This window comes from Oncorhynchus mykiss, chromosome 16 (assembly GCF_013265735.2).
Source record: "Oncorhynchus mykiss isolate Arlee chromosome 16, USDA_OmykA_1.1, whole genome shotgun sequence".
Lineage (NCBI taxonomy): Eukaryota > Metazoa > Chordata > Actinopteri > Salmoniformes > Salmonidae > Oncorhynchus > Oncorhynchus mykiss.
The window spans coordinates 49,295,974-49,321,299 of record NC_048580.1 but is presented as its reverse complement, the minus strand read 5'-3'; the positions used below and the strand labels follow the sequence as shown (position 1 = coordinate 49,321,299).

At 44.5% G+C, this 25,326-nt stretch overlaps 1 protein-coding gene across 9 annotated transcripts in view; it reads right to left on the bottom strand.

Moving 5' to 3' along the window:
• The window catches only part of LOC110492183 (ankyrin repeat and SAM domain-containing protein 1A), a 114,045-nt gene that overhangs the window by 53,096 nt on the left and 35,623 nt on the right, over nucleotides 1-25,326 (bottom strand). For 7 of the 9 annotated variants that reach the window (XM_036947136.1, XM_036947143.1, XM_036947144.1 and 4 more), the window contains 8 exons: nucleotides 11,544-11,840; nucleotides 6,212-6,287; nucleotides 5,953-6,054; nucleotides 5,731-5,817; nucleotides 5,397-5,566; nucleotides 5,011-5,073; nucleotides 4,082-4,211; nucleotides 2,516-2,562 (listed from right to left, as the gene is read on the bottom strand). In XM_036947136.1, coding sequence (XP_036803031.1) covers nucleotides 2,516-2,562; nucleotides 4,082-4,211; nucleotides 5,011-5,073; nucleotides 5,397-5,566; nucleotides 5,731-5,817; nucleotides 5,953-6,054; nucleotides 6,212-6,287; nucleotides 11,544-11,840 — 972 coding nt within the window. The remainder of the gene's footprint in view (nucleotides 1-2,515; nucleotides 2,563-4,081; nucleotides 4,212-5,010; nucleotides 5,074-5,396; nucleotides 5,567-5,730; nucleotides 5,818-5,952; nucleotides 6,055-6,211; nucleotides 6,288-11,543; nucleotides 11,841-25,326) is intronic. The other 2 variants (XM_036947138.1, XM_036947139.1) reach the window with 1 other exon arrangement.

The following is a 25,326-nucleotide window of genomic DNA, read 5'->3' as shown; positions in this document are numbered from 1 at the left end:
TTGTCCTGATGCAAGATCCATGTACGGTTCAGCTTTTTGACAGATGGCCTCACATTCTCCTCAATAATTCTCTGGTACCATATGGAATTCATGGTTGACTAAATGATTCCAAGTTGGCCCTCAGGCAGAAAAGCAGCCCCAAAACATAAAGCCACCGCCTCCTTGCTTTACGGTCGGTATGAGGTTCTTCTGTTCAAAGGCAGTGTTTGTCTTCAATAAAGATGGCGTCTGGCATTGCGGCCAAACGACTCCACCTTTGACTCATCTGTCCAGAGCACATTGTTCCAGTAGTTTGGTCTTTACCCAGGTGTTGTCTGGCAAACATCAGTCTCGTCTTGATATTCTTTTTTGAGAGCAGAGGCCTCTTCCTTCCTGACCTCCCATGTAGGCCAAGTTTGTGCAGTCTCTTTCTGACAGTTGACTCATCGAATCACTTCGATATTGATTGTGGAAAGAGAGGCCTGTAGATCCCTTGATGTTACTCTGGGGTTCAGAGACTTCTATGAGCATCTTTCGGTCAGATCTTGGGCTGAATTTGGTGGGACGACCTCTCCTAGGTAGATTGCCAGTGGTCTGGAATTTACTCCATTTGTAGAGGATCTGTCGGACAGTGGAACGATGTACTTCAAATTGCTTGGAAATGGATTTGTAATCCCTCCCAATCTCACAGGCATCAATAATCTTTCTTCTGAGGGCCTCTGAGGTCTTTTGATCTTTGCATGATGTCTTACCACACACCCATAAAGTTAAGACCAAAACAGACCAAGTTTCTAATCTTTATGGAAGGCTGGACCCCCCCCCCCAAGGTACTATAATGATTTGATAATAACTTGCACCTGTTTTGGAGCACCTGATCCTAATTTTTGCCATTTTAGGTGATGGCAAAGGCAGGTGTGTACAATTTTGTTCTGCATAAGGAAATTGCATTTTTGTTTTTTCAAAGTACATTTTTGTGTGTGTGTGCTTTGTTAAATTGGGTTTCCTTTATCAATGAATGTGGTTAGAATTTAGCTCAAATATCCACGTGTCCAAATACGAGGGGGTAAAAAAATACCACTTCCCTAAGGGTGTACTTACTTGTTCACATGACTGTATGTGGTTCTGTCTTTGGGCTGTTCGATTAATGTACTGTATTATGTCATGTTTTATGTTTTGTCTGGACCCCAGGAATAGCTGCTTTAGCACTAGCTAATGAGGATCCTAATAAAACACTAACAGTAGCAAATCAGACTTTTACCACAGCTCTAATTCACCCCACACTCTGATATTAAGTGAAGAAAGCGTTCCAGTGATTGCTTCCATTACCGCCGCCAGCAACAGTTGCCGTGCATCGTCATACCTAATATGGATGATAGCCTCAGATGGCTGGCTGTTGATTAGAAGACAACGGACGCCAGCCAGCCAGCCAGCCAGCCAGCCACTGAGACTTGTTTTTTATAATTAGGCAGCAAACGGACAGTCTCTCCAAAAGGGAATTAAACCGATGTGATTACAGTTTATAGGAGGAGAGGGCAACGCAAATAAAACCTTGTGGCAGCTAACTGGATAATAAAAATGAAAAGGCAGTATAAATAGACATGATAGGATAATAAAAATGAAAAGGCAGTATAAATAGACATGATAGGATAATAAAAATGAAAAGGCAGTATAAATAGATATGATAGGATCATAAATAGAAAGGGCAGCTTCATAGGGACCTCGAGTTACATCTCAGGAAAGAGATGGAGAGCGGAGAGGAGCGAGGGTGAGGCTGTAAATCTCCAGGAGTCTCAGGGGCCAGAGTCAGTAAACAGAGAGACTGACAGAGAACCTCGGTCATGCAGCCAAATTGCCTGATGAAGTACCTGTATGTGGAGAGATTTACACCTCCCATGGAGCAGCACCATACAGGGAAAATAACTGTTTAGAAGAAACATGTCAAAGCATGTGGAGGAGCCAAAGGACCTTTTCTGTAGCCCTTGGTCAATGTCGTGCCCTGGGTCAATGTCGTGCCCTGGGTCAATGTCGTGCCCTAGGTCAATGTCGTGCCCTGGGTCAATGTCGTGCCCTGGGTCAATGTCGTGCCCTGGGTCAATGTCGTGCCCTGGGTCAATGTCGTGCCCTGGGTCAATGTCGTGCCCTGGGTCAATGTCGTGCCCTGGGTCAATGTCGTGCCCTGGGTCAATGTCGTGCCCTGGGTCACTGTCGTGCCCTGGGTCAATGTCGTGCCCTGGGTCAATGTCGTGCTCTGGGTCAATGTCGTGCTCTGGGTCAATGTCGTGCCCTGGGTCAATGTCGTGCTCTGGGTCAATGTCGTGCTCTGTGCCACTGAGAGGAAAGTAGTGTGTGACTGAGGGAAACATATGTAGCTAGCTGGCTGTAAATAAACTTGTTGTTCGTCAGTGTTCCATACTCTGAGCACAGGCAAGCTAGAGCCTGCTGTTGGAATCTCAAACTCTACGGTGACTCAGATGACAGATTGCATGGGAAATCGATGGAAGGATGAGAGAAGGAGGAGAGGCACAGCAGGTCATACCTGAGGTAGAAGACTGTTGGAAGACTGTTGGGAGGTAGCGTTCTCATCTGGGGAGACAGGACAGACAGCAGTTAGTTAGGTCACCATGAGTAAGGCAGTCCATTAATATCATATCATTTAATTTCTATTTAAGTCATCTCAAGATTTCCGGGAATGATATTATACAAAGTGAATAGGAAAGTGAAGTACAATAAAGATAATGTTTTATGCATATGGTAGTATGGGTAGTGTTGGTGACCATGGTCAGACGAACCTCAGACAGTCATTTTAAAACAGAGAGAACAGCTGCCGATGAAGCAGCCATCAAAAACAAACCTTCCTCCAACCAACCCATTTAACATATTTTTTTTGTTGTTGTATTTTTTCTCCTTTTTCCTCCCCAATTTCGATCTGGTCTCATCGCTGCAACTCCCCAACGGGCTCGGGAGGCGAAGGTCGAGTCATGTGTCCTCCGAAACATGACCCACCAAACCGCGCTTCTTAACACCCGTCCGCTTAACCTGGAAGCCAGCCGCACTAATGTGTCGGAGTAAACACTGTTCACCTGACGACAGAGGTCGGCCTGCAGGCGCCTGGCCCGCCACAAGGAGTCGCTAGAGCGCAATGAGCCTAGTAAAATCCCCCCCGGCCAAACCCTCCCCTAACCTGGACGACGCTGGGCTAATTGTTCGCTGCACTATGGGACTCCCGATCACGGCCGGTTGTGATACAGCCCAGGATCAAACCCGGGTCTGTAGTGACGCCTCCAGCACTGCGAGAAAGTGCTTTAGACTGCTGCACCACTGGGGAAGCCCCCTATTTAACATCTTAACAATATTACGGAGGACTGCAAGTTAAGGATTGGACGTCATCCTTTCTCCAACAGTCTCATCCACATAAAAGGAAACGCGATTACATCAGCAATTAGACCCGCCACATTCATTCCTATGACAATGTTTAATGACATCCTATTAATTTATTATGAATGTGACAACAGAAACCATGGGGGACTGTTAAAACATCTATATCAACAGAGAGGGACTCCAATTAGCTGTTAATTCAATCCCCTTTAATCCAATGAAATGCGGTGTCATTCAAAAGTTAAGGAATGAGTCACCCGATATTGCATGGACCATCCAGATGACTACAAATGTTGAGGGAGCTAGCACACAGCATTTCACTGCTCCATTTATACGTGCTGTAAACTATGTACGTGATTTGATTTTGAGTAGGATATCACACGTAAGCAGCATATTCCTGTCTCTGTCCTACTGGTGATGAGGTTAAACCATAGCTGTGTTAGGGGACAGGGTTACTACCAGACAGAGCAAAAGAGGAGGGGTTTAGGGAGCGGTTTGGAAACTGACCCCTGTTCCTTTCCAGCCCTGGTGTAATCCTGTTAAGAATGAGGGCTGTGAGTGGTTGGGATGCGGGAGAGGGGAAAGGTTAGCAAGTGTTTCTTATTCTCCAGGCTGAGGGCGCAATGTTTACTCCCACATAAACTGCCATTGGTCAGGAAACATGAAGGGAATTGGAATATCCAAACCGTTTTCTACACTCCCTGTCCCACTATCAGTGTGTTGTTACCTGTACATTTCTGTGATGGGGGGTCCTGTGCGGACTGGGGGACTTCTGTCTGGGCGGAGAGCAGCAATTCATACGTGTGATCCACCTCCTCCTCCCCTCTCTCATCGATGCTGCTGTTTGTGTACAGGGCCTGTAGGTAGAGGAAAGGCAGGTCAACAACACAGCCTCATTATCATTTGTATAAGGCTAATCAATACTTTTCTCAGGCTGTGATGCTGGTGCCTCCAACAGTGATGTAAAAGTCCCTCCACAGCACCCTCTAATGGTTGTTGTGAGACTCTTGGCCACAGTTGTCAGCTCATGCATAGCACACTAAAGAAGCAGGAATGATGGGATATGGGGCTACTCAAAATAATTGATAACTTTTAGAAAATTATCCAAAATTACCCCAAAACCACAGAGGGTGGAGTGCATATATGGTTATTGTACGGCTGGGTAAACACAACCCTAGCTTTTAAGAGGACACCATTAAATAAAGGGTGTGACTAAGGGCACTAGGGTATTTAAAACGAACACCATCCTATAATCCTAACACTGGCAGTCCTTTCCATGATTCCACAACAGTCTCATGATACCATGTTAACCTCCTTGTCAGCCACTGAATAGATCGAGTCTGCTCCCTCTCTCCCATAACCAGTACAGTCCCTTTCCGCTTCCCCCTATCGCTCCCCCTCTTCTCTGCCTTCCTCTAACCAAAGCCACACTCAGATTAATATTCATGAAGGGTTTGTGTGATTTGAGCAGACATGGAGAGAATCGTCAGGGAGGGGTGGCGTCCGCAGCACCACTGACATTCTAAGCGGCTGACTAACATTTGCTAACGCCACATGCCAACAGTGACATTCTGGATAAAGCCTATTAAAACTCTGGCCAATAGAAGTGGCAACATAGTCCTTCAAAGAGGAGCTGTAATGACCATAGATACTGACCTCTGAGTTAAGCTCCTCTTCCTGGCCAGGGGCATGCTGGGATTGGTGAGCAAGCCGGTCTTTCTGTAATTGGCAAACAGAGAATGAAATCAGTGATTGTGCTCAGACATTAGATTGACACACTATCTTGACACATTATCTTGAACTACAAGGTTGGCTGAAAAGATGAGAACTGGAGCCTTCAATTCAAACAGATTTGGTCTTTAAGAAACATGCTGTCCAAATTCTGACAGGAAGATTTGTAAATCCAGTCCACTCAACTCAACAACAATTACATGCAGAGAACCATTGCCCTCTAGTGGAGGAAAGGGATTTAGATGCCCATCGACTCAAAATCTCTGTCACATGTTGTGTGTTTCTGTAGTGTAAAGCAGTTCCAGACAAACCTTTCCGGCTTCACTATCAGGTCGTCCAGAGTCCCTGTCGGAGGACTTGCCACTGGTCAGACTGTCCAGAGAGTGACAGGAAGTGGCCTCGAACAGAGCCTCATACGGGCTCTCCTCCTCAGGCCTCGGGGCCAGCCCCGAGATCAGCTCACTCACCACCCCCAGCTCACCTAGAACACACATACACATCTTAATATATTGACGCTCAATCCAAAAACAGGTAGACATGCACAGCTTCACACCAGCACACAGCCTTGGCTGGTGGTTACGTGTTAAACACCATATCCTGTCACTGCTCACTCAACTCAAGGTTTTCTGTATCGCTATGACATACCTTTTTTCCGAGGGCTAGGGCTCTCATTAGGTGGAGGGACAGGGGGAGGAGGCAAGTGTAAAACAGGGGGATTTCCTGACATATGGCCTGCAGAGAGTTGCGGAAGAAAAGGTCATTCAAATAACATCATTAGTGAGACAAACAAATCTGTGAAATCAGTTTGTGGTCAAGGTAACCTTTCTTTAAGTCCCATAGGGAACCAATGAGATCTGCACTTCTTACCCAGGATTAGAGCTGCTATCTGTCGGCTCTTCTGAGAGGGCATTTCTCTGACAGTGTCCAGCGCTGTCAGGCCCTTGCTGTCCACCATGTTCACATTAACCCCTGGAGCAGGACAAACGGAGACACGCCGAGAGACAGAGGACAGAGCAGGGGATTAGGAGAGGAGTGACAAATGAGCAGAGGGTTATGCCATATATCTGCATTATCCGCCAGTTCTAGAAATGTGTTGTGTTGCGTCTTGGAGGCATCAGTGTCTGACCTGCACGCAGAAGTTTCTGCACCACGTCAGTCTTCCCGAAGAGAGCTGCTTCATGGAGGGCGCTGCCCTTCTCCGTCTGCAGAGAGACCCAACAAACACACCACAATTAAACCGGAATCGACACAGTGCAAGGTTGAGCAATAACAAAACACGTAAAGACATCAAAGTTTACTCCCCGCCAGTAACATGCAGCACAGCAGAGGTCAGATCTCTAACCCTCCTGACCCTCCCTGCTGAGAGGAACAGGTGAAGACCCATCTATCCCACCGCACCACTGACTTCAATTCCACTCCTCTTATCTTGGTCAGCTAGGACATACAGCTTAAAGCTAAACCGGCAGGGTACTTCTTGAACACACAGGACAGGTTTGACCTGCGTGTGAACAGAAGTTTGGCGAGTTTACTTATACCCCACCGAATGCCACCCCAGCGTGTTTTGCTACGGACAATTATTTGGTTGAGGAATCAAAGCAGATCCTTTTCCAGCTCGCAGCACCATGCTAATGGGAACCTGCAGGAAGCAGAGCCTGAAGGACTCTTGACATTGGCCCAGACCTGCTATACAGCAGAGAGGAGGGGAGTGGAGGTAGGACACGACAGATGGATGGCACAGTTTGGTATAAGAAAAGGGATAGGGCCAAAAGCCATCCTTTCTTTAGCCTAAATAAAGAGCTCAATAGGGTTGTATCAAGACCTTTTCCACATTTTGTTAGTTTCTGCATTGTTCTAAAATGCATTAAATAAACAAAAATCCTCATCACAATACCCCAAAATGACAAAGTGAAAACAGGTTATTAGACATTTTTGTTAATGTATAAAAAAAAAAATAATAATTAAAGACCTTATTTAAATAAGTACTCAGACCCTTTACTATGAGACTCGAAATGGAGAGCAGGTGCATCCTGCTTCCATTGATATCCTTATACAACTTTACTGGAGTCCACCTGTGGTAAATTCAATTGATTGGACAAGATTTGGGTAAGTCAAACACCTGTTTAGATACGGTCCCACAGTTGACAGTGCATGTCAGAGCAAAAACCAAGCCATGAGGGCGAAGGAATTGTCCATAAGCTCCGAGACAGGATTGTGTCTAGGCACAGATCAGGGGAAGGGTGCCAAAACATTTATGCAGCATTGAAGGTCCCCAAGAACACAGTGGCCTCCATCATTCTTAAATGGAAGAAGTTTGGAACCACCAAGACTCTCTCTAGAGCTGGCTGCCTGGCCAAACTGAGAAATAGGGGGAGAAGGGGCTTGGTCAGGGAGGTTCCAAGAACCCGATGGTCACTCTGACAGAGCTCCAGAGTACCTCTGTGGAGATGGGAGAACCTTACTTTAAGGATTACTTTTAAATTCAGAAAGAATATTTGTAAAAAACAAAAATCTTTGACACTTCTCTGTTTTCTCAATGACATTTAAATCAGCATTGAAAAAAGGAGCAAGTTTAAGTTTGTTCCACCTGAGAAAGTCTGACCACAAGTCAGAGAACACTATGATGACACACCAAATGTGTTTGATGGATCGCGGGAAAAGAGCAGAAATAGGCTTTTGTAGGCTACAGTCCAAGCTATGTCTTCCAATGGTGGGACTGCTGTCGGCATCCATAGATTATACAACTTAAATAAACGCTTGGAGGTAAGGATGACAGCAGTGGTGGAGTCTACGGCGATACAGATATTACGTATTGTTATCTACATAGCACATTGATGTGATTCACACTGCTGCTCTCTCATTTAGCTATTTACGCCTTACGGATTGTGGTTGTTGTGGGTGGCTGTTCACAAATCTAAATGTGTATTTGAACCCAATAATGTTTGAATGAAACTAGTTTGAGCTGCCTATCAATCATTGGTATTGAAACCAGTGGACAGCCAAGTGAACAATGTGCTCTTGTAACAGCTGCACAGTGCGGATCCCAGCCTATGGAATAAAAGAGGGGCTTTTATTGCTCAATTTAATTCATGCTAATACATTTTTTGAATCCATAGGCTTAATGGACACATGTTCAAAGTCGCACAGTTTTGATAGACTTAAAGGGGCAATCTGTAGTTGCTACATCCATTTTTGGATATACAGTGCCTTGCGAAAGTATTCGGCCCCCTTGAACTTTGCGACCTTTTGCCACATTTCAGGCTTCAAACATAAAGATATAAAACTGTATTTTTTTGTGAAGAATCAACAACAAGTGGGACACAATCATGAAGTGGAACGACATTTATTGGATATTTCAAACTTTTTTAACAAATCAAAAACTGAAAAATTGGGCGTGCAAAATTATTCAGCCCCTTTACTTTCAGTGCAGCAAACTCTCTCCAGAAGTTCAGTGAGGATCTCTGAATGATCCAATGTTGACCTAAATGACTAATGATGATAAATACAATCCACCTGTGTGTAATCAAGTCTCCGTATAAATGCACCTGCACTGTGATAGTCTCAGAGGTCCGTTAAAAGCGCAGAGAGCATCATGAAGAACAAGGAACACACCAGGCAGGTCCGAGATACTGTTGTGAAGAAGTTTAAAGCCGGATTTGGATACAAAAAGATTTCCCAAGCTTTAAACATCCCAAGGAGCACTGTGCAAGCGATAATATTGAAATGGAAGGAGTATCAGACCACTGCAAATCTACCAAGACCTGGCCGTCCCTCTAAACTTTCAGCTCATACAAGGAGAAGACTGATCAGAGATGCAGCCAAGAGGCCCATGATCACTCTGGATGAACTGCAGAGATCTACAGCTGAGGTGGGAGACTCTGTCCATAGGACAACAATCAGTCGTATATTGCACAAATCTGGCCTTTATGGAAGAGTGGCAAGAAGAAAGCCATTTCTTAAAGATATCCATAAAAAAGTGTCGTTTAAAGTTTGCCACAAGCCACCTGGGAGACACACCAAACATGTGGAAGAAGGTGCTCTGGTCAGATGAAACCAAAATTGAACTTTTTGGCAACAATGCAAAACGTTATGTTTGGCGTAAAAGCAACACAGCTGAACACACCATCCCCACTGTCAAACATGGTGGTGGCAGCATCATGGTTTGGGCCTGCTTTTCTTCAGCAGGGACAGGGAAGATGGTTAAAATTGATGGGAAGATGGATGGAGCCAAATATAGGACCATTCTGGAAGAAAACCTGATGCAGTCTGCAAAAGACCTGAGACTGGGACGGAAATGTGTCTTCCAACAAGACAATGATCCAAAACATAAAGCAAAATCTACAATGGAATGGTTAAAAAATAAACATATCCAGGTGTTAGAATGGCCAAGTCAAAGTCCAGACCTGAATCCAATCGAGAATCTGTGGAAAGAACTGAAAACTGCTGTTCACAAATGCTCTCCATCCAACCTCACTGAGCTCGAGCTGTTTTGCAAGGAGGAATGGGAAAAAAATTCAGTCTCTCGATGTGCAAAACTGATAGAGACATTCCCCAAGCGACTTACAGCTGTAATCGCAGCAAAAGGTGGTGCTACAAAGTATTAACTTAAGGGGGCTGAATAATTTTGCACGCCCAATTTTTCAGTTTTTGATTTGTTAAAAAAGTTTGAAATATCCAATAAATGTCATTCCACTTCATGATTGTGTCCCACTTGTTGTTGATTCTTCACAAAAAAATAGTTTTATATCTTTATGTTTGAAGCCTGAAATGTGGCAAAAGGTCGCAAAGTTCAAGGGGGCCGAATACTTTCGCAAGGCACTGTATATATCCATTGATTCTTATAAATGCCTCATGAGCTTAGTTCAACTGTCACACTCCATGAGAACCCAAAATATAAGCTGGTTTTCCTCCAATGTTTGTAAACATTGCAAATGTAAACAAACACTGTATAGCCTCATAGCATGGTTAAAACAATAATGTTGATATCATGGATGGTCAGTCCTTGCATCCATAGCTCTGTCTATTAATCTGAGAGTGGTTACAATTTCTCCAGGCCCATCCCTCAGCCCTTTACCAAAACAGAGGCAGGCTGTTTTGTTATTGTTTCATCTGTGGATTTGCCCTTTAAACAGCTGCATATTATCAAGACATCACCAACAAAAAGTTGAATAATCGGCCTATAGCAAATGCAGCATGTGGCATTCATTTTTCACGTGTAAATAGTACTTTTCAGTAGTGCTCAAAGCATGCCATTCCATGAGCGGAGCGTTTATTTTTCAACTCCATGACAACAAAATCATAAACAACAGAGTAGGGCTGGCTAATAAGTCCTTTGTGTTGGGGTCATGCGCAGGTAAAACAATTTGGTTAATCTATAATTCAAAGTCCTATTCTTGAAGATCAAGGGATATAACATTTATTGTGATGACTGAAATTCTGAGGGACTTTGGTTTTTAATGCAATTATATAATTAAAATGTAATCGCATTATTATATGAAGTAGAAAGTGATGGGTTAGAAGAAGCCTACATAACCAACCCATAAAGTGAAATGTAACATCCATATATGGCCAGCTATGTAAACTTTAACATTGATTTATCCTGCAATAGATCTGGTTCAATTGGTAACATACATTGTTGTCTTCTTCGAATGCCTCTTAAGGGGAAAGTCATCTAAAAGTAACGGAATGTAATCAGATTACATTACTGAGTTTGGGTAATCCAAAAGTTACATTACTGATTATAATCCGGGACAGGTAACTGTAACAGGTTACAGAAAGTAACCTACCCAACCCTGCTAAGCACACAGCCAAGACAACGCAATAGTAGCTTCGGGACAAGTCTTTGAATGTCCTTGAGTGACCAGTCCAGAGCCCGGACATGAACCCGATCGAACATCTCTGGAGAGACCTGAAAGAAGCTGCGCGGCGACGCTTGCCATCCAACCTGACAGAACTTGAGAAGATCTGCAGAAATTTACCAAATACAGGTGTGCCAAGCATCATACCCAAGAAGGCTGTAAATCGCTGCCAAAGGTGCTTCAACAAAGTACTGAGTAAAGGGTCTGAGTACTTATGTAAATGTGATATTTCAGTTTTTAATTTGTAATATATTTGCAAACTTCTTTAAAAACCTGTTTTCGCTTTGTCATTATGGGATATTGTGTGTAGATTGATGATTTATTTAATATTAGAATAAGGCTGCAACGTAACTAAATGTGGAAAAAGTCAAGGGGTCTGAATACTTTCCAAATGCACTGTATGTAGGCTTAAATGCTGGAAACAGCAGATGAAGCCATCCATGATCCAATCACAACATACCACATTGTGTTTATACAAAATATTATTATGGACACATTCTGTCTCTATACATACACACAACTCTACACTCTCACACCAACACACTGAAAATAATAATTGAGCCCGCAGGTGACAACAGACCCCGTGTTCCTCTCAGTCCTCACCTCATAGTTGATGTCCATGCCGGCCGCCAGCAGCACCTCCACCACGGCCAGGTGTCCGTTGCGTGAGGCCAGGTGCAGCGGCGTGTGTTTCTTGGTGTTGCAGCAGAGCAGGTTGGGGTGGGCGGTGAGCAGCAGCTTGACCACCTCCAGGCGGCCGTAGAGCGCCGCCAGGTCCAGTGGCGTCTCAAACTTGTTGTTCCTCATGGTGGGGTCGGTCAGCTCCTCCAGCAGCAGACGCACCACCTGGGTGTGGCCGTACTGGGCGGCACAGTGGAGGGGGGTCTCGTTGTCGTTGTTCTGTTGGGGGGGGGGGGGACCAGGAATTGAAGGCAAGGGGTGAGCATCAACATAGGTGGTTGAGATAGAAGTAGGTGTGGTGGGTATTGGGAGTACAGAAGGAAGGGTGCATTAAGTGAGTCACGGTCAGATCAGGGTTGGGCAACTGGTGGCCCACATTTTTTGAAGGCACGAGGATAAATTTAAAATAAGGTTGCCCCCGTTTAGGAACTCAGTCGGGGTCTCAACTTACTGCTGAGGGTTAGAATAGTATAATACAATCGGTGCAATTTCGAAATTTGGTTGTGCATCAGCAGGTTTTCCAGGAGCACCAACCAGGATGACAAAGCCAAAGGGGAGCGCTGGCTGGCTGAGAGCAGGGGTTGCAGGGGAGAGGGGACTGAAGTCGTGATTGGTAACAGTCCCTGTTGAGTAGAGCTGACTAACAGCTGCTTCTTATATGGCATGGCCTGCTATAAATGTGAAGAAAGGACAGTCTGTTGACATTTAGTAAAGGCCACCAGACTCAGGAAAGACACTTCTGTGATGACAATATGTCATGTGTCGCTGGTTGTTTAAGTAACTGCTTCATGCAGACAGAGATGGGGGTGACCACCAGTGTGAGAGAGAGGTGAGTGTTGTGGTGACAGACACAAAGCGTGGTGAGTGTAATCCATGCAGCGCTTCACATGCAGAGGCGGCAAGCATACGTTACCAAGGTGACCCAGCGAGCTACAGTGCTAGAGGGATAAGACTCGTGTCAATACAGTCAGTGTCCCTGAGAGCAGAACAACGGATGGATGGTCAAATGTCACATTTCTGACGACACAGGAAGGCAGACGGAGTGGACAGAGCAAAGATCTTTAAATGCAGATCATCTCCGAGTGCAGAGAGAAAGGATCAAACCAATATGTTCACTATGACAACATTACAACAGGCTTTTCCACTCAAAAAGCAACCACACTCCAAGATAAAGCCGAAGCTGAGTGAGTCGCAGCATATCCCGTAGCCAAACGTAATCTCTATATCAAACAGAAAGTATTAGAGATCATTTCATAACACTGCAAGATAGGATAAGACCCATATATGAATATTGTAACAACATGTTAACATCATTACAAATGTCCTCTAGCCTATGTCAGCAGCATATTCAGGTAGAGTGGTTTTGTTTTCAAATCTCCACTCTTATTTTCAAGTCCTACCACCAGCAGCCAGAAGGGGGGGGTACAATACATAGAGACTGATAGATCAGCTGAGACTGAATAATGGTCTTAATATCCAATGCATTTCCAACTCAATGATAGACCTGGCCTCCACAATCACCCGACCTCAACCCAATTGAGATGGTTTGGGATGAGTTGGACCGCAGAGTGAAGGAAAAGCAGCCATCAAGTGCTCAGCATAATGTGGGAACTCCTTCAAGACTGTTGGAAAAGCATTCCAGTTGACTGCCCCATGAAGCTGGTTGAGAGAATGCCAAGAGTGTGCAAAGCTGTCATCAAGGCAAACGGTGGCTACCTTGAAGAATCTAAAATATTTTTGGATTTATTTAACACTTTTTTGGTTACTACATGATTCCATATGTGTTATTTCATAACTTTAATGTCTTCACTATTATTCTACAATGTAAAAAATAGTAAAAAATAAAGAAAAACCCTTTAATGAGTAGGTGTGTACAAACTTTTGACTGGTACTGTATATAAAACACTTTAAAATCAAGCTTGGTTCTTAGAACCGGGGTTACATCAGTGACCGCGAGACGCGGATGTAATAAAACAGAGCGGTTTGTGTTTTCTTCCTACAAATGTGTCTCTTTCCTTTGAACCGTTTAAGCTACAAAAGCTCAGGAACACGTCTTCTGTTTCCCTCTAAAATGCCCACAAACCGCGCAGGACTCATTAGAACAGAGGAGACCAGACCTGGCACTAAGTCTGAATAGGGGGAAAATAACAATCAATGATGTTCTTCTCTAAACCGAAGATTATAGATGATTAACTTCCCAATACTTTTCTGATGAATTTCAGTCATTTCAAACCATACTCTCAAAAGTACTCAAGACTGTAATAGCCCCAATTAAAATAGTCAACATTGGCCGTTGATTCATTTTTGACATTGCTCCCTTTTTTTTTTATATCAAAATGGGGCCGCGGGCCAAAACAGTTTGGGAACCCCTGGTTTACAGGCAAGTATGCTGTCGACGACAGGTCTGAGAGCGAACACACAGGTTTAATGATAAACATAATGCAAGCCTAAAGATAATGAATGAATTACTGATGCCGTTGTAAGAGAAACCCCTAGACCCCCCCTAGCCTAGCTTCTCTGTGCCAGTCAACAACAATTGTGCCCGAGTGTCAGTCATGCCACAGCGGGGTAGCAGACAGCTGGCAGGAGAATACCCACACACGGTGTGCCAGGTTGGATCACACCCTGTGGGAGGAGGTGCCAGCTGGGCCTCTATTCTGCCAGTTATGGAGTCTCCGAAGCAGGGCCATGAGACAGGGATTAGGGGTTAGGGGGAGGTTACAGGGCACCCAGAACAGGTGTTGGCCCCTCCTCTCTGACTTGACACAAAGCAGAGGCTCCAGATGCGTGTGTGAGAGAGATTGAGAGAGAGAGTGTGTGAGAGAGATTGAGAGAGAGAGTGTGTGTGAGAGAGATTGAGAGAGAGAGTGTGTGAGAGAGATTGAGAGAGAGAGTGTGTGAGAGAGAGTGTGAGTGAGTGTGTGAGAGAGAGTGTGAGGGTGAGAGAGAGTGTGAGTGAGAGTGAGAGGAGAGGTAGTCCCTTCACAGACAGCTTGAGCTGAGAGAGAGGAGGAGACAGTTAAAAAAAATATATGATCAGAGCAGAGGGAAAACAAAACGCCACCTGCTTTTCTGGAGATGCGGAGAGAGAAGGACAGACAGAGTGGCTGAGTCTGGCCTTGTGTGAACTGCACTAAACAAAGACCACAGCGCAGAAGAAAACACTCGAAAATAAAAAGCCTCCGTTTGTGGAATAAACCACAAGCCTCCGCGACTTCAATTCTACTGCGGTTTTGTCGGTTTGGGATTTGACAACTTGTTTCTTCCTGTTTCCCCTATGTGTTTTTGGCCTAAATTAAGGATCTCTTGTTCTTGGTTTGTCTCGGTCTCCCTCTCTTTCTGCTGCAGGGACATGGCACGACCACACAAAAAGGAGCCTGCCGTCTCACATCTGTGACACACGTCAACCGTTTTGTCATCCAAAGCTTTTTAAAAGAGATTTACTCCCTACTGTTACATGCGGGCTACTTCAGAGGAACATGTTTTATAGCTTTGGGTATACTTGTAGAAGCTGGATAAATCGACCATAACAATATCCAAATAGAAACCAGCTTCAACCTACACACTGTATGTGTGCTGGCTAACCACTGATAATGGCCTATTTAATTCTACCTGCAAAAACCAAGACCTTCTTAAGACTTACAGCAGGAGGGGAGACAGATTTGTCATGGCATGAACACATGATCAGTGTCTAGCTGTAAGACACATAAAAAAAAATCCCAGCTCCTCTCCATCCTAGTGGTGTGGCCAGTGCTGTTCGTTCCATGGCTGTGAGTCTGACAACATCTGATCGTATTAGCCATGGCTGGCCTCTCTGTGCCGGAGCAGAGCGGAGGGTGAGCAGCATGAATCAGACCTACCCTGAGCCGCCTCCTTCCATCCACACTAGGCTACTGCACACAGAGGTCCACGTGAAACGGCAAACCAACAGACATTCTCATGCTAACATAAAGGAAGGCCACACACACACACACGTCCTGGTCATACAAAGGGCAGAGTTGACTGATGGGCAGCTACAATCAAGATAAGGATAAGTACATTATGTAAGTCAAGTGTGTGTGTTAGTGTGTAGGTGTTCCTGGAGAGAACATTCAATATGAACCCAGTATGAACAGACAGTCATAGATTCCACAAAAGTACAGTACATGACAAATGTGTCTTTGTCGTAGTATAGACTCAGATTGAAGTTATTTTTCTGTGCCCTTTGAAATGCTCAATCATACTCACTCACACTAGAATTGTCCAGTTCCGGAAGAGAAGAAACATGTGTAGGGCTACTGGCTGAGATGCTAACTTGGATCGACTAGTGACCTCTGGGTAGTGACGTGCTCGCGCAGCGCGAAGGCTAGGCGGGGTTACGTCACACTCCCCCCCCCTCCCCCGAGGGAGCGGGTGCTGTTGCGGCCACAGGTTGCCCACATCGCTGCACGCGACTACTCGCAGTACACACACAGAATTGTAAATCTCTGTTTCTCATTCAGTGCACACATAGAGAAAAAGACACGCACATCAAGAGAAAAAAAGACACACACATCAAGAGAAAAAGACACGCACATCAAGAGAAAAAGACAAAGAGAAAAAGACACGCACATCAAGAGAAAAAGACACGCACATCAAGAGAAAAAGACACGCACATCAAGAGAAAAAAAGACACGCACATCAAGAGAAAAAAAGACACGCACATCAAGAGAAAAAAAGACACACACATCAAGAGAAAAAAAGACACACATCAAGAGAAAAAAAGACACACGTCAAGAGAAAAAGACACGCACATCAAGAGAAAAAAAGACACACATCAAGAGAAAAAAAGACACACATCAAGAGAAAAAGACACGCACATCAAGAGAAAAAAAGACACGCACATCAAGAGAAAAAAAGACACACATCAAGAGAAAAAAAGACACACACATCAAGAGAAAAAGACACGCACACCAAGAGAAAAAGACACACACCAAGAGAAAAAGACACACACATCAAGAGAAAAAGACACGCACACCAAGAGAAAAAGACACACACATCAAGAGAAAAAGACACGCACACCAAGAGAAAAAGACACACACCAAGAGAAAAAGACACACACATCAAGAGAAAAAGACACGCACACCAAGAGAAAAAGACACACACATCAAGAGAAAAAGACACACACCAAGAGAAAAAGACACACAAAGAGAAAAAGACACGCACACCAAGAGAAAAAGACACGCACATCAAGAGAAAAAGACACACAAAGAGAAAAAGACACGCACACCAAGAGAAAAAGACACACAAAGAGAAAAAGACACGCACATCAAGAGAAAAAGACACAAAGAGAAAAAGACACGCACACCAAGAGAAAAAGACACGCACATCAAGAGAAAAAGACACACAAAGAGAAAAAAGACACGCACATCAAGAGAAAAAGACACGCACATCAAGAGAAAAAGGCACGCACATCAAGAGAAAGACACGCACACCAAGAGAAAAAGACACGCACATCAAGAGAAAAAGACAAAGAGAAAAAGACAAAGAGAAAAAGACAAAGAGAAAAAGACAAAGAGAAAAAGACAAAGAGAAAAAGACAAAGAGAAAAAGACAAAGAGAAAAAGACAAAGAGAAAAAGACAAAGAGAAAAAGACAGAAAAAGACAGAGAAAAAGACAGAGAAAAAGACAAAGAGAAAAAGACACACACACCAAGAGAAAAAGACACACATCAAGAGAAAAAGACACACACATCAAGAGAAAAAGACACACACATCAAGAGAAAAAGACAGAGAAAAAGACAAAGAGAACAAGACAAAGAGAAAAAGACAGAGAAAAAGACAGAGAAAAAGACAAAGAGAAAAAGACAAAGAGAAAAAGACAGAGAAAAAGACAGAGAAAAAGACAGAGAAAAAGACAGAGAAAAAGACAGAGAAAAAGACAGAGAAAAAGACAAAGAGAAAAAGACAGAGAAAAAGACAAAGAGAAAAAGACAAAGAGAAAAAGACAAAGAGAAAAAGACAGAGAAAAAGACAGAGAAAAAGACAGAGAAAAAGACACGCACACAAAGAGAAAAAGACACACACATCAAGAGAAAAAGACACGCACATCAAGAGAAAAAGACACGCACATCAAGAGAAAAAAGACACACACGTCAAGAGAAGACACACACATCAAGAGAAAAAGACACTAGAGCATTCTAGAGCACAAAAACCAAACATATACTACATGTGATTATGCTTCCAAGAGAATGAACAGAAAAGCGACCTGCCTATCACATGGACCGATACCCTCCTTAGTCTCAAGCATCTAATATCCGTATGGCAGCGGAGAAAGGAATGATGAGGGAGATAGGAGTGAGAAAAGGGGCTAGTGTCGGAGGTGATGTGTGGCAATAGACAGATGTACACAAGGGCTAAGGTGAAGCCAGTGTGAACGCTAGCAGTGTGTCCGCGGCAAGCAAGACCTCCCCTCCTCAGACAAGCTGGCCACTCCGATAAGGCAGCAGTCTTTAAAAAAATAATACTTCACATTGCCATTCAATATTAGGTCTCACAGGTTTCTTTTTAGGTTATTTTCAGGACACTGTAGGTCTACTACAAGCAGTGTGTATATTAGTGTGTGTTTAAGTCGGTGCCAGTGCCATCTCATTCACTCTCTATAGAGAGAGTAAAGCTGGGGAGCTGGCTGCGTGACGGTGACTGTGTTCATATTTACAGCAGTAAGCCAACCATCTGAAGTTACATTCTGTTAGACAGGTGACCTATATTGGAGACCGAAGACTGCTAGACATGCAGCATTGAAATACTTCATCATGAGCAGCACGTACCTTGCAAATACCACCACTATCAGACAGAAGGCTTTTTCTGTAGAAAACATTGTTTTCAAAATAGGAGCCAGAGAACAACAATAAGCAAGGAATGATGACTAGGTGTTATATTTTGGTCCCCAGATCAATATTAAACAGACAAATCTAGGTTATCTAGGTCAGTCTGGGTGAGAGGGGCTCCCTGGGGGCACAATCAAGCTTCCATGGATGTGGAAAAGGAGTCAATGGAATGCAGACCATTCCATTGACCATATTGTCACACATTCAACCAATCTGGATATTCGTAACAGGGACCCAACGTCGTTAATTAAGTCCAATTTGGATATATGTGGCTGTTTTCGCTGCAAAACATTTAGAAGCTGTCCCTTTTCCGGTTTAAAAGAAGCGATTGCTAAATGCTAACCCCTGTTCGTATGAGTTGGTTAGCATAGCTAGCATTCAGAAATCAGTGGTGGTAGTCAAAGTCGTTTTTAACTGTAATGCAGCTGATTGGTGACGATGAACAAGTGTTGGGGCAATGAGGAGTTTCGGGATCTTTCCCCCATGCGTTTTCATGGCAATTCAATGTTTTGGTCGAGTTTGTTTGACCTCTTTGCCGCATCTATGATGAATCGCTTTTCCTTATTGGGGCACTATTGGAATATCATCAGAGTGGCAAGCCCATTGGAGACGTTAACACTGTGAGAGCGTTGCTGTATCAAAGCTGATTAAACATTAGAGCTGGGCAGCACGGGGCCATGAGGACAGAGAGAGGGGGCTGTTGGAGCGGTGTCCAGGCTGAGCTACGGCGCTTCCCTGAGGGGGAGAGCCTGCACTTAAAAAGGCCCCTCCTCCATAAATCCATGCCCACAACTGCCCCTACCATCTCTAGCTAGCTAACTTCGGGTCCGTGTTCCACTGGGTCAGTCACCGCTGCTGCATAACCAATCAGCCGTGGCACGGTTACCATGACAACGTCCCGCCTCTTCCATAGTGGTACAGACTCGCATGCAGAAAAACAGAGAGGGAGATAGACACACACACACACACTCAGCAGAGAGCACACTCTGCCTGACATTGATGTAAAGAGACAGGTACACAGAGAAGCTCCCTCTCCTTGGAAGACGTTTCTATGGTTCTAACAACACAACTGAGATGGTAGGAACTGGAGATGGTAGGAACTGGAAGGACCCAGAGAGAGATCCCCAGTCACATGATGCCATCACAATAACCACCACTGTGACCCCTGCCAGAGCATCCATTCATGTTTCTGATTTACAGTGTATTCATTACAGCTTATCCATTATTTAGGTCTGCTGTGGCCAGGTATTGGACCCGATACTGCTGTATTCCAAAACCAACAGAGAAGCTAACCTCCACAGACGGCAACTGGTCAGTCTGTCAACTAAACCACATATAAAAATGTATTAAGAAGAGCATTAAAAATGCATTAAGAAGAGCATTAATTACACATGTTTGATGGTCCCAACACCATGATGCAGTTTTTGGTAAAACATATTCTGAATGAAGTTAGCACTGAGGAAATGTGACACAATTTCAAAGAGTTTAATTCCAAGATGCTTTCCACAAAACACAAGCCTTGAACTCTCAACACTCCAGTGATGGTGTTAGCCTCAATTTGCTGTGAATGTGACATGGCCTCTGTCATTAGGCTAGATTGAATGTTAAATAGTGCCTCTACACATACAGCAGGACGTAAATGACCCTCGACAAACAAGAGCACCTACATGTCTAGTGCACAAAGTAAAATGTAAACAGCAACACCACGGAACAGGTCAGACATGACTCAGGACACACAGCACCTACGTCACTAAAATCTCATCGTAACGATGGATAAACATGCATCCATTCCAAGTTGTGGTTCCGTCCTAGGGCTGAGCGGTGGCCGTATCACCGCAGCAAAATTCCACATGACTGTTAAGCCACGATAATCTCCTTTTATGCACTCTGGACATGCTTTGGTAGTACCCGACTTGCTAACTATCATCAGGTCCTAATGGCCTGGTCCTCAGAGATCGATTGTCCCTCCATCAGGTCCTAATGGCCTGGTCCTCAGGGCTCTATTGTCCCTCCATCAGGTCCTAGTGGCCTGGTCCTCAGGGCTCTATTGTCCCTCCATCAGGTCCTAGTGGCCTGGTCCTCAGGGCTCTATTGTCCCTCCATCAGGTCCTAGTGGCCTGGTCCTCAGGGCTCTATTGTCCCTCGATCAGGTCCTAATGGCCTGGTCCTCAGGGCTCTATTGTCCCTCGATCAGGTCCTAATGGCCTGGTCCTCAGGGCTCTATTGTCCCTCCATCAGGTTCTAATGGCCTGGTCCTCAGGGCTCTATTGTCCCTCCATCAGGTCATAATGTCCTGGTACTCAGGGTTCTATTGTCCCTCTAACCCCTCTGACATCAATGCAAATGCAATGGGAAATCACATCAGAAGGCCTAAAATACTTCTAAAACTCGCCTTACTGTGATGATCAGTTTGAAGAAAGAAGTTCAACAGCAGGTTGAAACAGTGTAAAACATGGTTGTAGTGGATGTTGTTTCAAAGCCAAACACAACAACAGCGCTTTCTAAGGTGATAATTCATTCAAAACACCCAGTGCTTATGCATATGAGCAGAGTGCATTAGAGATGATGCATGCTAATGCATAAGCTTATGAGCCCAGGCCCAAAATACAATTCTACCGCATATTACGCATGGCAGAAAAGCATAAAACAAAACTGATTTAAGGTGTCTTTGGTACATACTTAATGAAATTTGAGTAATCTCCTTTGAATGTGGACTGTATTATCATGCATACTGGCTGGACTGGTTACCTTATGCTACGCTCTAAATGTCGATCCATGAGTCTGGGAGAGAACATATAGCCCGAGGCCATGCTGTTGGTTCATTGATTGTGCATGGCGGTTTACAGTTAGCCTACAATTATTGAATTCGTATTTGATTTTGTTCAGCCTAGTAATAGGGATTTAAAAAAATATTTTCCTAATCAATTGGGTGACACATTCCCATTAGCTATATAGAATATCTCACCATCTCCGTGTTTCCATCTCCTCCTCTGTCTCTCTCTCCTTTATTCCTTTCTCCAGCGCGCAGGGGGCTGTCAACAGTTTAGTGAAATATGCTAAACTACAGGACTGCTTTACTATCACAGACTGGAACATGTTCCGGGATTCTTCCGATGACATTGAGGAATACACCACATCAGTCACTGGCTTTATCAATAAGTGCATTGAGGACGTCGTCCCCACAGTGACTGTACGTACATACCCCAACCAGAAGCCATGGATTACAGGCAACATTTGCACTGAGCTAAAGGGTAGAGCTGCTGCTTTCAAGGTGCGGGACTCTAACTCGGAAGCTTACAAGAAATCCCGCTATGCCCTGCGACGAACCATCAAACAGGCAAAGCGTCAATACAGGGCTAATATTGAATCATACTACACCGGCTCCGACGCTCGTCGGATGTGGCAGGGCTTGCAAACTATTACAGACTACAAAGAGAAGCACAGCCGCGAGCTGCCCAGTGACATGAGCCTACCAGACGAGCTAAATCACTTCTATGCTCGCTTCGAGGCAAGCAACACTGAGGCATGCATGAGAGCATCAGCTGTTCCGGACGACTGTGTGATCACGCTCTCCGTAGCCGACGTGAGTAAGACCTTTAAACAGGTCAACATACACAAGGCTGCGGGGCCAGACGGATTACCAGGACGTGTGCTGACCAACTGGCAGGTGTCTTCACTGACTTTTTCAACATGTCCCTGATTGAGTCTGTAATACCAACATGCTTCAAGCAGACCACCATAGTCCCTGTGCCCAAGGACACAAAGGCAACCTGCCTAAATGACTACAGACCCGTAGCACTCACGTCCGTAGCCATAAAGTGCTTTGAAAGGCTGGTAATGGCTCACAACACCATTATCCCAGAAATCCTAGACCCACTCCAATTTGCATACCGCCCAAACAGATCCACAGATGATGCAATCTCTATTGCACTCCACACTGCCATTTCCCACCTGGACAAAAGGAACACCTATGTGAGAATGCTGTTCATTGACTACAGCTCAGCGTTCAACACCATAGTACCCTCAAAGCTCATCACTAAGCTAAGGATCCTGGGACTAAACACCTCCCTCTGCAACTGGATCCTGGACTTCCTGACAGGCCGCCCCCAGGTGGTGAGGGAAGGTAGCAACACATCTGCCACGCTGATCCTCAACACCGGAGCTTCCCAGGGGTGCGTGCTCAGTCCCCTCCTGTACTCCCTGTTCACCCACGACTGCATGGCCAGGTACAACTCCAACACCATCATTAAGTTTGCTGACGACACAACAGGCCTGATCACCGACAACGACGAGACAGCCTATAGGGAGGAGATCAGAGACCTGGCCGGGTGGTGCCAGAATAACAACCTATCCCTCAATGTAACCAAGACTAAGGAGATGATTGTGGACTACAGGAAAAGGAGCACCGAGCAAGTCCCCATTCTCATCGACAAGGCTATAGTGAAGCAGGTTGAGAGCTTCAAATTCCTTGGTGTCCACATCAACAACAAACTAGATTTGTCCAAACACACCAAGAGAGTCGTGAAGAGGGCACGACAAAGCCTATTCCCCCTCTGGAAACTAAAAAGATTTTACGCCGCTGCTACTCTCTGTTTATCTTATATGCATAATCACTTTAACTATATATTCATGTACATACTACCTCAATTGGCCCGACCAACCAGTGCTCCCGCACATTGGCTAACCAGGCTATCTGCATTGCGTCCCACCACTCGCCAAACTCTTTTTACTCTTCTGCTACTCTCTGTTCATCATATATGCAGTCACTTTAACGATACCTACATGTACATACTACCTGAATAAGCCTGACTAACAGGTCTGTATATAGCCTTGTTACTCTTTTTTCAAATGTCTTTCTACTGTTGTTTTATTTATTTACTTACCTACACATACCTTTTTATTGGCCACCATTGGTTAGAGCCTGTAAGTAAGGATTTCACTGTAAGATTTACACCTGTTGTATTCGGCGCACATGACAAATAAACTTTGATTTGAAGCACTGGTTAGCTGCAGGAACAAGGGGAGAGAGAGAGCGAGAGGAGAGAGAGAGAGAGCATCATTGAAAAAAGGAATGTGTGCAGCCTCCATTCACTATTCAAGTGAATGCAGGTGACAGGTATTTTTCCTCTGCACATTTGATAAAGGGCCATTCTAAAATAAATAATGGATTTATTGTAATGTTGTATATTCAATTGGTTTATTAGACTTTTTTTTTAAAGTAGATGTTCCAAAGACGCATCAGCAGCTTGTAGGTGTGGAGCCCAGGAGATGCTAAACGTGTTGATGGAACCCAGGAGATGCTAAACGTGTTGATGGAGACTAGGAGACGCTAAACGTGTTGATGGAGACCAGGAGACGCTAAACGTGTTGATGGAGACCAGGAGATGCTAAACGTGTTGATGGAGACTAGGAGACGCTAAACGCGTTGATGGAGACCAAGAGATGTTAAACGTGTTGATGGAGACCAGGAGATGCTAAACGTGTTGATGGAGACTAGGAGACGCTAAACGTGTTGATGGAGAACAGGAGATGCTAAACGTGTTTATGGAGACCAGGAGATGCTAAACGTGTTGATGGAGACCAAGAGACGCTAAACGTGTTGATGGAGACCAGGAGACGCTAAACGTGTTGATGGAGACCAGGAGACGCTAAACGTGTTGATGGAGACCAGGAGACGCTAAACGTGTTGATGGAGACCAGGAGACGCTAAACGTGTTGATGGAGACCAGGAGACGCTAAACGTGTTGATGGAGACCAGGAGACGCTAAACGTGTTGATGGAGACCAGGAGATGCTAAACGTGTTTATGGAGACCAGGAGATGCTAAACGTGTTGATGGAGACCAGGAGATGCTAAACGTGTTGATGGAGACCAGGAGATGCTAAACGTGTTTATGGAGACCAGGAGATGCTAAACGTGTTGATGGAGACCAGGAGATGCTAAACATGTTGATGGAGCCCAGGAGATGCAAAACGTGTTGATGGAGCCCAGGAGATGCTAAACATGTTGATGGAGACCAAGAGATGCTAAACGTGTTTATGGAGACCAGGAGATGCTAAACGTGTTGATGGAGACCAGGAGATGCTAAACGTGTTGATGGAGCCCAGGAGATGCTAAACGTGTTTATGGAGGCCTGGATATTCTAAACGTGTTTATGTTAATTAACAGCAATTACCATGACACTGGCAGTCTTTTGCATGACAATAATCGGCTGACAAAATGTCATGACCGCCACATCCCTATTCTGTCCCCAAGGGATTCATTCATATTCATGCCTAATGAGAGAGGATGATCCCAAAGAGGATGATCATCAAAGTTCTTCAACATCATGTGACTGTGTAAACAGAAAAATGGACTATGGAACAACAGCAGCAACAGTAATAACATCGCAAATTCAACTTTGACAATTACTTCTCAGTAACCAGAAGGCAGGGGTGAAAGTAGAATGAATGTATTCCCAGTACGGACCTCAAAAATGTTTTATGGGCCTAATCATATAATTACAAATACTGTATAATATTAGTATGATCTCTGTGGGCCTAGTCGTAAAGATGTATAATTTAAAATGTATTGCCTTTTATAAACCCAACCAGTCATGATGTTTTCATCAGTTTGTCAAATCACTTCAGAAGGCTCCTTTACTAGGCTACCCGCACACATTCATCCACTCACAACATATTTCCAGCCTCCAAACAGTGGTGAATGGAAAGAGACATCTGTTACACAAAACACCAGAAATTGTAAGGACGTTTAGCGATTATCATTAGACCATCATTTATGCTGTCGGCCACTCATCTCTGCCTCATCTCTGTCAGTGTTCTGGTCGAACTACAATGCATTTTGGAGTGTAGGATATAC